Here is a 14,802-nt window from a genome sequence, read left to right on the forward strand (position 1 = left end):
GCTCTCTTGTCGTTCGTTTATTCAGTGCACTCGGTCATGGTGTCCTCCTTGTTTAATTTTTTTAAGGCTATTGGCCTATTTGGTGCTAATAGTGGATGGAGCCCGCACACCACAGGTATAAGAAAGACGTTCTTTATTGAACATTTCTCTGACAACGTTTCGATCTATTTGATCTTCATCAGGTCAAAAGTTTGTACTTTTATAATAAGGGAGTGCCCTCATTGTCCAATCAAAACACCACATTTTGGCGCCCCTCCCGTCACTGCAGGTGTGACGCGTCAACCCTGAGTGAGTGTGACGCGTGTGTGCGTGACCGTGTGTGTGTTGGTCCTACACAAGAGTCAAACCAAAGCCCAACCAATATGTTTTGTGAGAAACAAATGCCCAATTGCCCATCCACCCAGATTGTAGAAAGGACATGTTTTGTCTACTGTTTTCTATTCTATCATTAATATGTTAATAATTTAGATCTAGCTTGGATTAATGTTGATGATCAGATTGTGGGCATATAATTATGTATAGGCTATATGAATTGCTGACAAGAAATCTGCATATATGCAAATCTGCATGCTGATCATTGTGTAGGCCTATAGGCTGTGTAAATAATTAGAATGAAGTTCAATTATTTTACCTGACCTGGCATCCCTATTTTGGGAATGCATGTTATTAGAAGTGATTAGTACTAGTACTAGTAGTAGTAGTAGTAGTAATATTAGTAGTAGTAGTAGTAGTAGTAGTAGTTGTAGTAGTAGTAGTTGTTGTAGTAGGACTAGTATCTGGATGATTTGTCATTCATTTTCCTGAATAGGTTACTTATATTTAGGAGATTAGGAGCTAATGTTGCGTCACTACATGTTCTGAGCTTGTAGATCTACTATTTTCAGTGCTCGACACTGCCGCACAACTATGTATAATAAATCAGGCTTTACAGCTATGCAGCTAATATAAATAAACAGAATTAGGTTGTTCTGTCTCTTCCTGTGCTCCATAGTTCTGTAGGCTACTTGATTAACTCTGTTCTGAAACTGCCCTTCTCAATGACAGGCCATAAGGATTCAAGATGCACTTCTTGTCAACCGAGATTAGCCGGCAACAGTATAAAGGTCATGAGTCAGATGTCCAACTGGGTCTCCAAGTCTTATTCCACTTCAGTCTTACTTCAGTCAACTCCAACCCTCCACTCCACATGAGGGAATACCACGCCTGCCTGAACCAAATGGGGAAAGACTCTTTCGAAATGGATTAGCACAGCCTATTGTCCCTCAAGGCGGTGGAATTGCTGGGCTGGGATGAGAATCCAACAACACAGACAAAGCCTGGTGTAGCATAATGCCAAGTCTGTGTATTTCATAAGAACCTGCTGGCTCTGCTCTCTTATGTCCATATGCTGGCGTGTGTAGCATTCAGATTTGTGCGTAGAATCACTGTACTGTATGAATTTACTGTAACCACTTGATCGTCAGCACTCAGCAGTAGTACTGAGATGATTGCTCTGCACTGAAACGATGTTGTACTCGTTCACACCATACTCACTCATTCAGAAATGTTGACAGCGAACATTCTTTTCCTGATATGATTTGTTATAGCTGACATGCAAGTATGTGTTTGATATTGATAGTGACGGGTGAAATGTAGATGTACACAAAAAATAATTTATTTTGATGTTTGAATTCCAACAGCAAGGGCAATATCACGTTCGTAAAATGGCCGACAGCTCCTTATCATTATAGAGACCTGTGTAAAATTGCTACAGCCAATAACAGAAATGAAATATTGCCCCCTTATAACTTGGCCCCTCTGCCATTACAAAACATGTCAGCATTTCTTCAATCCACCTTGATAGATAAATAATGCTCTGGCGTGATATTGATTAATATTTTGAGCATTGCACTGTGTGAAATGGGGATGGGCCTTACTCGGCTGAATTGTAAAGTCATCAGTTAACAGATATGTACAACTGGTTGTTTAATTATGGGGTTCTGAGCAGTTGATTCATAGGTGGGACGTATACACCTGTCTTTGACAGCAATTGGGATTTTTTTTGCTACCAGAGAGTCCTGTAGACTTAACAGAAAATGCCCTTTTTTCTGCTGCTTATGTGTAGCATTGATATTTGTATGGGGAATGGTAGCTAGGTAGATACTATACCTAGTGATAGTATATTTTACTTTCATTTGAAGTCCTTTCATATTAGATAACCTAGTAGGATTACACTCAATTACACAATACACAATTATGTGTGTGCGTGCGTGTGCATGCGTGCGTGCGTGTGTGTGAGTGTGTGCAATGTGCGACGGCGTGCGTGTGTCTGTATGTGTCAGTGTGTGTGTGTGTGTGTGTGTGTGTGTGTGTGTGTGTGTGTGTGTGTGTGTGTGTGTGTGTGTGTGTGTGTGTGTGTGTGTGTGTGCGTGAGTGCGTGCGTGTGTGTGTGTGTGTGTGCGTGCGTGCGTGCGTGCGTGTGTGTGCGTGCGTGCGCGTGTGTGTGTATAACTGTCTTTGTGTGGGTATAGGTGGGTGGGGGGCTGTACATGAAAAATGTGCAGATCTTAGCAGAAATCTCCTTGAGTTTGATGATGGCAGTTTAAACCCTATAGACTATGGCTCCGCCAACATCAGCAGATTGTCTATAATTTAACATTGCCTGAGATGGGTTAGAAAATAAGACACTAACATACAGTAGTACTTGTATATTTTACTGCTTAGACCCTAGGCACTTTAACTTCAATATTCTTACTATGATTCTATATAGCATGGTAATTCCCAGTCCATCCACACGCATTCACGCACGCACACACGCACGCACGCACATACACCAATACACACACAAAACTGAATTAGTTCATAGATACAGAATACCTAATTTCTCAAATACATTTTGCACCCAATATGATATAATTTATTGCACTGACCCTACTCTCACTCTGATAGCAAATTTTCTGCTTGACCATAATTGGCCATATGGCTCCATGGTTCTCTTTCCATTCAAATTGCTGAATGCGACAGCCTGAGGACACTGTTAGACTAAGCCATGGCCCTTGTTAATAGTATGCATGTGAAATTCATGGAAAGCTTTGTCAGGGATTATGTTTCTTTGAATCAGGATCGTTTGTGGAAAATGACTGATCCTGATGTGAAGTGAAACAAGAAAGAGTGTCCTGCATATCACCCTGCTAGCACTTCACAACACAATTCAGTCTTTTTCAGATGTACTTTAGAACTGCAAAGAGAGAATATAATAAAACAGCAACACTTGGATTTATCTTCATCCTTCAAAAAACACTACGACTACAACTTTTCTGAAATATGCAAACAGATGTATACAGCGTTGGACAAGTCGGTGTCAATGGATGAATCACAAAATCTTCTCTCCCATAAGTGAGCTACAGACAGGATATTTTATTCCTTAAGTTATGGCATCATAAGGATGCCTCTGTCATTAAGTGTCACTCACAAACTGAGACCCCATAAGCCTTGTGGTGCTATGAAACATTCAACGAATATCTGAATTACTGCTGTTGACAGAGGAGAAGGTGGTGGTATTTCTTTTCCAAGGCATTGGCGAGGGAATTGAGATATCATTCAAACTAACAGCCCGCTGACTCAAGCCTCTATTTGTGTTTATGTGGAGAGAGAGGTCAGGGTTTCCATTCCATTTGGGTTAACTCCTCCTGTCATATATCCACTGACAACGATGGGGATGAGAGTCATGAGGAGAGGACAAACACAGCACTGGCATGGAGCGCAAGTGTTTGCAGTCGTCACTGCACAACTCTGTTGTTGAGAGGTACCTAGTTGTGCTTAATATCAACCAGGCAACTTGAAGAGAACGGAAGCAGAAATCAAGAATAAACTCATGGATAATATGTACGATTCAGAATTACATACAATTTACAATTTAAGCATTTAGCAGACGCTCAAGTTTGCTTGGTGTGTAGTCACCCAGTCCAGAGCAACTTGCAAATATCTCTGAGAATTTTGGGATTTGATTAATAATTTAACGTTTTAAAAGTAATCTTTATAATTTAACTTAATACAGTGAATTAATAATTAACTACTAAACTCAATAAAGCTGAGATATATAGAGGCTAATGCTTTGTAAACTTATTCTAACTATACTTAAAATTATTCATGACCATACTGTACATTTGACACTTCAACTTCAACCATTTTCAACCTATCTTCATATAATTGGTCCTCACTAATGCTAATTATAATATGATATATTTGTTGCCTACACTGTGTACAGTATGTCTCATAGGAGGCCAGTTCAGAAACCCTCCTACCAGTTACATCATCGATGAGGAATCCATAAGATAATATAGAAACCACAGGCTTTCTATTCCTGGAAAGTTAGCAAGCTATAATGGAAGGGAAGCCATTGTTCTCAGGTTAATACAAATCAAAAATGTGAAATCTTGTTGGGGCAAAAACAAACTGCCTAAGGGCCGATTCATACTCCTATTTTAGATCCTTTAATGTTTAATAGCAGTAGAAAAGTATTTCCAAATTAAGTATGACACATTTGGCTATAGTCAGCGTTGATTTCTCCAAGAGGTGAAGCCTATTTGGTTGACTTTGGGTCTGGTGATATGGAAACAGTAATGGCAACAGAGGAAACTAAAGCAATGAAATTGAAAGTGATGGAATGGATTTATTCAAGACATTCTGTGTGAAAATGGTGACTAAGGCACAAACCCCTAACTGAGTGACACACATTTTTCAGGCTATTGAAAAGGGGTCTAAAAACTGGGTATTTTCCCTCGCAACATAGTTCATTCCTACTTCCTAGATATAGTCTCAGAGATTGTGACAAATTATGTGTCAAGGATTTATGAAGTGAGACGTAATAGGGCCACCAGCTGCTAGAGTAAATGAATGTGCATATATTGGTGATATCCACACATCTGCTTAGCCCACAACCAACATGGTGCAGTAAGTCACACAAGCAGGCCTAATTCACTGTTTAACTTAGCATATCCAGAGATATACATTTATTGTTTATGATCCTGCTTATATTCAATACATGATTTCCAACTAGTAGTACAGTATTTCATGTTTAATGAGCAGTTGCCGTTTCCATGACATGCAATGCTGATGGAAAAGTAGCTTGTAAAATAGTATTTTCCTGATTATAGTTCATGTCAAACCACATTATGCTGCCATTCCTGCCACGCTTTACTGATTCAATAAATGCTGTGCCACTAAATCATCAGGAAAAAAAGAAAACTGCCTCCCTGATTCAATAATTATGTAAAACAGATGCTGACAGGGTAATCAATTTATTTGGATGAAAGAAAAGAGTGATGTCAATATGCTGAGTGATTTATTGCCATTATAGAATAAGAAGTGAATTATCTAGTCTATAAGCATTTTTACTTATTAGACTGGGTCGGGTAAAATTGGGTGGAAAAATACCTCCAGCCACTAAGAAGAGTTTACAGGTTTTCTGCCTGTTGGTAATTTGATGTATATTTTAACAGTTTAGCAAGCACAACTTGCTTGCCAACGATCAGTTTAAGGTTTCGGTACTAGGTAGTGTGGTGTTTTAGAAGGCTAGTGTGAACTCAAGGACCTCAAGAGATGCACAGAATCACTGCATCTTTACTGCGAGGCACATGTTTAATGCATGCACCCTTTTCACACAGGGATCCAAAAACATGAACATCTGCCAATTATGGCAACACGTACAGCAGATACCAAAATCACAGTATCTTAGTTCAGAATAATTCATGTCCTATTTGGGGCATGCAGCCAACCACTGCCTGTGGCATTCATTTCATCCAGAACGGTGCATACTGTATTTAATCGTTCCAGGTTTGTCATAAAATAAGAAGGTTCATTTTCATTTTGCTCATTTCATCACCAGGTGCACAGAACAAAAGCGCCAGACACAAGGAACAGACACAAGCGAATACAAGGACCAATCAACTTAAAATGCCACACAGACTAGATAAAAGAAGAGCGAGTCCTTTCATCCTTGATGACAGGTGCTTTTAGTGCTCCACCAGACATCACACACGACACTCACTCTGCACTAGCAGCACCTGTTTACTTCCTGTAGTGAAGACACAGGATCATGCAAAAGAAAGGAGAAAGAGACGAGAAAACAAACTAAGCCTGGAAAAGCAAAGGGAAGCAATTAAGCCCAGATTAAAATGTCCAAGCTAAAATTTAGATTTTGGGGATTAGAATGATTGAAATGAAATGTAAAAGCCTGCAAATATGCCCAGAGCTGCAATGCCATTTTATTGCAATGACGGTGGAGGAGGAACGGAAAAGGTTTGGATAATTCCTGTGATTGCTCCGTCATCTCTTTTTCACACAAGTGGGTTGTGAGCTCTCTCTCCCACAACCTACTTTTACAGTTGCTCTGTGATTGAATGCATTAGCATGCTGCTGTGTAAACTATGAATAATGCTTAGAGGAATCAAGCAGAGGTTTCCTCCACATGATATCTGCCATGCAGTGCCCTCACAACACAGGCATGGGAGGACAAAATAAATAGAAATCAGATGAATAATTAAGAGCATGTTTTATTGTGTTGCCATGCAGCCTAGCACAGTGACAACTGCGACTGAACTGTCCCCAGGTGAGCCGTGGTCGCAGCTGCTGAGCTAGGTTTAATTGGGAAATGATAGCAGCACAGCTAATTTGATCTCTGCTTAATTAAAGGGCCTGCATGCAGAATGGCACTACGAATACTGAATTAAGTTGAAATGCTGCAGATATAATGTGTACTGTGCAAGAATTGGATTCATGAACACTGTAAAAACTTTACAATTTACCAGTCTTGTGCATGCCGTACGCTTGAAGCAAATGTCTACACACAACAACAAATTATTGCTTCTGTTCATTCTAGAGATGCCGCATGGATACCAGACTTTCTCTTTGCGAGCAGTACCATTCTCTACATTCAACAGTCTATTCTCATTTGGTGCATCCCACGAAAGGTACACGTTTCCATTTACCTAAATCCGATTCCTGCAAATTTGACGTCTTCCGGAAACTAGTCTGTCTCTTCCATCACATAAGACAGAGTCATACCTTTCTCTTGCTTCCACCTCTGCAGGGTCCTCGTTGCTGCCCTTCACATTGTCTTCAGCGCTCTTGGGGTCCTCCTTCCTGGTGACGCTGGGCGACGAGGTGCTCTTAGGGGGCTCCTCGCTGACCTGGAGAGCGTGAATGGTGTTCTGCTGCTGGTGGTGCCATGATTGATGACCCGCTCTGACATAGACTGGCGTGGGCCCCGGCGTGGGTGCCAGGATGCTGTGGACAGGGCTGTTCTTCCGGAGTCCTCCTCCTCCCACTCCACCCCTGTCCCGGGAGTGACTCTTCAGGCGGCCCTGCACGGGGGTCCCTCTGTGGTCCAAGCCATCCTGCTGGATGTAGCCCCCCACGCCACCTCCGCCTCCTCCACCGCCGCCGGCCGAACCCTGGGACGAGTGGCTGAACCAGCGCCAGCGCAGCCGGAGGATCTGCTTCACGTCAAAGTCCTTCTTCCCCGACACGGACATCCTCCTTTCAGCTTGCAGATGAACGAGGGGTGCCCAAAAACATGGAGGAGGAGCAGAGGAGAGAAGACCCTTGGTTTCAGTCCTTTCCGAATACAAAGTGCCTCCTCTCTCTCTATTGTCTCAGTAGTACTAGTACTATACCAGCAGTAGCAGCACCTCCTCGTCCGCCTGCACTGTCTCCCTCCTCCGCTGCTCTGTTAGAGGATACGGAAAAACAATCCTCTGCAGCTTTTGTTCCTGTGCCTGTGATTACAAGCCTGCCTCCAACTCTCCCTGTTTGCCTCTCTCTCTCTCTCTCTCTCTCTCTCTCTCTCTCTCTGCTTTTCTCCCTCTCTCTCCTCTAATGCTGCTGTTTCTGTTTGCTGCTGCTGCTGTGCTGCTGGAGTTAATGCACATGCATGATCCTCGCTCCCTCCCCTTCTCTTCTCCTCTCTCTCTCTCTCTCTCTCTCTCTCTCTCTCTCTCTCCCTTGCTCTCTGACAGACAGAACACATGCACGCACTGGAAATGAAATGAGGAAAATATCCCAAGCCCTGCCCAGTCCCCTCAGCTATACGACTGTACCTCCCTGATGATGTTGGGGCTGCCTGTTCTCTTGCCAAAAAGGGGGGGATTGGGGGGAGCAGGGAGCCAGCATGATGAGGTCACACCTCGAGAAAGTAAATCATGGCTTGGTCTAGGAGGGAAAGAAGGACTCACTGCACTATAACACCTCACCTATAACACTACGCTATCTTTACTCTGTTAGGAGAAGGACTCACTGCACTATAACCTATAACACTACGCTATCTTTACTCTGTTAGGAGAAGGACTCACTGCACTATAACCTATACGCTATCTTTACTCTGTTAGGAGAAGGACTCATTGCACTATAACCTATAACACTAAGCTATCTTTACTCTGTTAGGAGAAGCTCATCTGGACAAATGGAATATGTGAGCGTGTCCACATGTGCACGCCCACACATGTGCACACGCACGCATACACGCACACACACACGCTCATGCGTAGACTTGCATACATTTTGTTAGTGATTCTACACTAACAGACTCACACAAACAATGTTGCATGCATGCATGCACACACACACACACACACACACACACACACACACACACACACACACACACACACACACACAGACACACAGACACACCTACACAAATGTGCGCTCTGCTATCCTCACATCAAACAGACTCCCAAGAGGGAATGTCTCACTGCAGGTAGCCATGCAGAAAAAATATTCCCCCTCTAGCCCTGCGTCTTAAAAAAAAAGCGCGGGGGGAAAGAAAAAAGGAGGGGAGGAAAAAAACCCTGTTGACTAGTACATGAGAAGTGGAAAAACTACATAGTGATGAACCATTCAAGGTCAGTAAGCTGCCTCTTCCCCAGTCGGGGCTTCAGAAACCATATTGCATCTCAGGAAGAGATTCCATGCCAGGCGTAAATAACGAACTGTGCTCCAGGGTGTGCATCGCAGCCGCATTATACCTAATTGAAAAGCTTTACAATGGCTTTGATAGCTAAAAGGACACCGAGGCAACACGCAAGGTAATCTGAGGTCATTCAGTCAATGGCAACAGCATGACTAGTGTCTGGATGCTGCAGATATATGACTTGTGGTATCTGCAGTACAGGTCTGTCACACGACGGAGTCCAATGCTGAACATAGCAGATCTACAAGCTCACAAAGTGTGGCCTTGCGGCACATTCTGAGCTAGTAGATCTCCTGTTTCTGGACACACCATCGTTTGACTATAAATCAGGCCTTGTGGGTGTGCTGTACACTACAGGGTATGCTGTCACTAACACTGGATCTGTGGGCTCTAAGTGCTTTATTACAAATCAGCTGTCAAAGGAAGCTGTACATGCCCACAGGGTAAGTGAGGAAATTGGATTTCAAAATGGATTGCGAACCTAAGAGAGCTGCAGCACAACATACGTACCACGGCAAGATCTATTGTAATCTCCTGACACTTTAGAATCATCTTGTGGTTTGTGCATTCTTAAACATGGATGGTTTAGTTAGGGCTGAATGTGCTTCATATTATAAACTAACAAGGAATATTTGCTCATTGTGACAGTTACATTTACCAGATCGACAGACCATCTCCTTAAGTAACTAATAACTATTCAAAAATGTATTCAAATATCATTTGTTTGTTTTTGCATGTGTCTTTTTTGTAAATAACTATAAATTGGCTTGTTGTTGAAATGTGCTATACAAAAAGATTGAAGTTCAACTTCAAACCAAATCATATTTAAATAATTGAAAACATTGCTGAACTGCAAATCTACTCAAAAAGACCCATCTTCCATGACATTGGTGAGAGGAGAAGGTTGAAGACAGTCTATTAAAATAGTAGACCTTATGCTGCATAGTATCTCATCCGCCTCCGTTGCCTCGTGTATAAGAGGGATTTGGAAGCATAGATACAGGTTGTTACACTAAATGGTTTATTCATATGATGTATTATCAGTTGAAAGTCATATTCAAGGACTACAAATATTAAGCAAATTGCCTCTGCTATACCTCTGCCATCTGCTTGAAGCCTATAATATGTTTAATATTATATAGGTTATGAAATAATTGCATGGGTGAAGAACAATCTGCCCAACTGCCTGGCATGATTAGCCCAATGACAATGACAACTCACGGTATACTTGACATTAACGCTGACCATTTTCTATAGCATATTGTTATTGTTTTATGTTCAAGAAAGCCACTGGATTGAGTTATTTTTGTATGGAAATCAACTTGCAGAGACAGAAGACAATCCAACACGGCAATATACAGTAATTACAGGGATTTGTTTTATTTGTAACACTATTGTTGTGTTTCAATGCATTTTGAAGCAGGGATTATTTGAAAGGTCTATCTGAAATGTCTATCACACACATAGTAAATATATGAGAAATTGGGAGAGGGGGAGTTGAGGGAAGTGTGTCAAGCTGGAGAACGGTGGTGTTATTCCACTGTTAATTTTGACAGCAAATTGTTTTACTCAGTCATATTTTAGTCATCTGAAAAGCTTTTGTTTTAGTCGACTAAATATTGTAATATTTTAGTCGACTAAATCTACTAAATATTTTGGCAGGCTGTAATAGCTGATTTTCTACTTGGTTGGGTTGCATCATGCTGAAAATAGCGATCTACAAGCTCACAACGTGCCACTAATTTCAGAGCGCAAAACACGAGCGCAACCAAACATAAAATGACTTATAGTTCTACTGGATCTTCTCCACCAGTCCCTTCCTAACAACCAAACATAAAATGACATTTAGTTCTACTGGATCTCTTCTCCAACAGTATTTTTTGACGAAATTGTCTTAGTTTTAGTCATAGCTTAGTTTTTATTTTGTTTTCGTCAGTGAAAAAAGGTAGAAGATGAATTTTTTGTCATAGTTTTAGTCGACGAAATTAACAGAGTAACTTATTCTCATTCTCAGATATGCGCTTAATTATATTATTCACTGATGTCTTTCCAGCAGACTAGACCTTCTATCTTCTATTGCCTGAGATTTATTTGCATGTGATAGCCGAGCTTGTTGTGTTCATCACACATCCATCAAAATCCTTTTAATTTGTGACAAAGATGTCCGACTCCCCAATGCACCGCTGAGACAAACACAGAGAGGTTACTAAAGAGGCAAGGAATTCCCCCCGAATTTAAATAAGCCCTGAGATATGCGCCATAACACATTGTAGTTAATGCATTATTTAAATCAGATCTTGGCTGGGGACTGTGGGGTGTCTAGAATTGTGTTGAGTGCATGTATCACCCTTTATTTTCATCTACATGAGTCAATGGGATTGGAGTTCTAAGCTTAATACCCTTATTTCTAGGGCTGAGAGGCACCCAGACTGAATTATTAAAGAGGTCTCTGCCCGTGAAGACAACCATTTTTTGTATTGTGTTTTGGTTGCTTTTGTTTTGCATTTAGTATCTAGTGGAGATTCAGCATGTTTGTACAGTATACAGTATACACACAGTATAACACAATAGTGTAATATACAGTACAGTACAGTACAGTACACTGTATGCACACAGTATACGGCCACATTGTGAGGACCCCCTCGAGAACGATATACAGCCTGGCTGTTACCCTTTCTATGCCTTTGAGTTTTCCAGTTATGAGAAAAAGGAATCGATCTTGCTGATCCTTTGTTCTCTAGAGGCTATTATTTCTCAATAGATTTATTACTTCTTAAGCCAATACCAAATACATTTTTCATGGTAGAAATGATGCGTGCCAAGTCAGTTAGCTCTACTGTGCTGTGTGCATGGCATAAACACTGTAATTGTTGTCTGGTGGTTACTAATACTGAAATATATGGCAGTTGTTGATCATATACGCTTGAGAAATGCCTTGGATATTATGCTGTGTTCACACGGGCAGATGCAAAGATACAGTCTACCATTCATTTTTAATGGAAGTCAGCGACATGAAGATACTAGGATAGCCTACATCTGATGTTTGTAGCTGCCGCAAAAGATACAAAGCTACAAAAGCTACAAAAAAATCACACCTGTGTGAACTGAGTGGTGCAACTCCCCTCTCCCACTGCCTCTCTCTCTCTCTCTCTCTCTGTAATTAGTAGGCAACAGTGCAACCCTATCTCTCTCTCTCGGTTTCTGGCACAACAGCGCCACTTTTGCCCCTACTGGTACTTTTAACATAGTCACATAGGTTAGGACGGACATTGCTGTTCCTTAGAGTGGTTGCACTACTCAAAAAGATGAGCTGGTTTCAACTTCAGCTACAAAGATGAAATGCTACAAATACGCTGTGTTGCTTTCTATTTCTGTATGTGTGGCAAATATTGCCACTATATTATTCATAGAATAATAGTAAGTACTGTGCATGCTGTAATTAGCCTATGTTTTCTATATAGGCCTATACAAAGAGTCAGATAAACTAACGTAATTTCCTGTCCCACAATGGATTAGCATTCAACATAGTGTATAATTCAATCTTTTCTGTTAAAATTGAACAAGATTGTTGCCTATGGTTCGGGTTATATTTGGTGACTGTAATAAACGTATGCTCTAGGTTTGCAAGCATGCTGTGCTCCACAGGAGGTATATCCCCCATGTACAGATTTGTTGGCACGGTCATTAATCATGAAACACCTTGGCCTTAATTGTGCACATTAATTGATGGAAAGGGGGCTGGGTGACACTTCCCATAACCCCTCTGTTGTTGTTGTTTTAGCACATCTCGTATGAGTCAACAGACACGTATTCATACATTTAAACATAGTTTTCTGACATTTCAATTGGTTGTCCAAAATGAGAGTTGAGACACACTTCTTCACTCTCAAGTCAACACCACACTGCAGTCCTCAAAGTACAGTTTCCAAACAGCAAACATTAAACTAATCTGATAAGGGGTGTTCTAAAATATACAAAAAATGTCTTCTACATCCTGACAGTTTTCTGTTTTCCGTTTTCTGTTTCCATGTCAGTCGTTCTTCGGTTTAAAAAGAATAGCAGACCTACAAGCTCATAGCGTGCCACTGAGTGCTTGTAGATCTGCTACTTTTCAATAGCTAATAAGCATAAGATAATGCTAACAGCAAAAGGGGTTTCCGCCCTAAAATGGGTTAAGTCCAACAATGTATTGTAACAACCCATTAAAGCTATGGTAACCACTTTTATTTATTTGTGGAGGAGTCAAGGACACCATCTGGCTCCACTCTCCACATGACACATGAGATGTCAGATCAGACTGGTACGGCAACCACATTATCATCTAACATCTGCCCCACTAGCAAGCATACCTACTTTCCTCTTCTGCCATCTCTTTATTGCTCACTACAGTTAAATGATGACATGTCATTTCTGCTTGCATTGTCAATCAAGCTATATTAACCTGCTGTAATCATATCATATTTACAATTAATCTTGCTGAGTACTATTGTACAGTATTGTATTTTTGTTTTCAATGCCCTGTCTTGACCATACAAACAAAATCTAGACTGTAGGTGGGAAGGAACAGGAAACATTTTACATACTATAAGTGCTGAGAAATAGGACCCTCAAATGAATTTCAAATAAATGGCCCTTTGAAAAATGAAAGGTCTCTCAAGTGTCAAATTTTATGCTGTGTTGGCTGGTGATATTTCAAATATAATTGACCATTGTCCATATTCATGAGACTCACAAATTAGAGGAGGTCAGCAAATAGTAAAAATGCAACCGTGTGCGCACACATAGCCTACAAGCAGAGATGAGTTGTCCAGTCCACACATAGCCTACAAGCAGAGAACTGAAATCTCAGAGAGCACACTAGAATACTGTATACTAGCCTATAGACCCACTACTAACTATTTGTCTTATCCTCTTTTTGTAAAATCCCTGACCTGGTGTGTGTCCATATGTAGCTACGGAGACACAATGCAGCCTTGGGGAAGAACATTCACTCACAGGAGGTCAGAAGGGCCAGGTTTTAAATTTATGGGAAAATTACATTTAATGTGCCGTATATAGGCCTATGGCCAAGCCTGATTTATGCTTTATACTTCATATATCGAACAACCTTGTCATGCACTGAAAATCGCAGCTCTACAAACTCACAACTTGTGGCATTGTGAGCTTGTAGATCTGCTATTTTCGGCATGTTACTCAAGTAGGGTATACAAGCATACGCCATGAATAGGGGTATCTCTTGAATGAATAGCATAATAGAGACAATGCCACTGTAGACAAAGTACACAGTAGGAATATACCGGTAGTATGTTTCAAACTTGGCATGCAGCTAGAAGGCTAGAAAGAAATAAAGGCGGTCTGTCTTTATAAAGCTAGAAAAAATCTCAACTTAATTTAAAATCATGAGTCAGTTAATAATTAGTTAAACAATTTAACAACTTTATGAAAAAGATTACAACATTAACTAAATTGAAGTGATTTCAATAAGATAATCCATGTAATAAACACACCCTATTGTTCTTAAAATATAAATAACTTGCTGCATTCAATGTGAACAAAATGGAAAAATAATGTCTGTATTTGACTCCTACCTCATGCTTCATTACAAATATAATTCTATATGTAAATATAGTAGCTACATCTAGCAAACTAGATGATTCACAGAATAGCAATCTATGTTCAACCAAAATTGTTCTTACCTTTAGATGGACCCAAAGTGGACTCTCAAATAAATCTAACCTGATTGTCTTAATACAGTAAGTATCCAATGGAGATGATACACATTAAATCCAGAACAACTTGATACATTGCAAGTCCGATGCAATGATCACGCGCTTCTTTTTTGTTGTCTCCAA

The 14,802-nt window shown here is 40.7% G+C and overlaps 1 protein-coding gene across 2 annotated transcripts in view; it reads right to left on the bottom strand.

Annotated features, from left to right (window-relative positions):
* klhl4 (kelch-like family member 4) overlaps positions 1 to 14,802 on the bottom strand; it is a 43,213-nt gene extending 28,411 nt beyond the window's left edge. The window contains exons 1-2 of one of the 2 annotated variants that reach the window (XM_080773911.1): positions 14,647 to 14,802; positions 7,045 to 7,525 (exon numbers count right to left, since the gene is read on the bottom strand). In XM_080773911.1, the coding sequence (XP_080630037.1) occupies positions 7,045 to 7,514 (470 nt within the window). In that variant the 5' untranslated portion in view covers positions 7,515 to 7,525; positions 14,647 to 14,802. The remainder of the gene's footprint in view (positions 1 to 7,044; positions 7,526 to 14,646) is intronic. The other variant, XM_080773913.1, reaches the window with a different exon arrangement.

This window comes from Protomyctophum bolini (genome assembly GCF_963924005.1).
Source record: "Protomyctophum bolini genome assembly, chromosome: 10".
NCBI lineage: Eukaryota > Metazoa > Chordata > Actinopteri > Myctophiformes > Myctophidae > Protomyctophum > Protomyctophum bolini.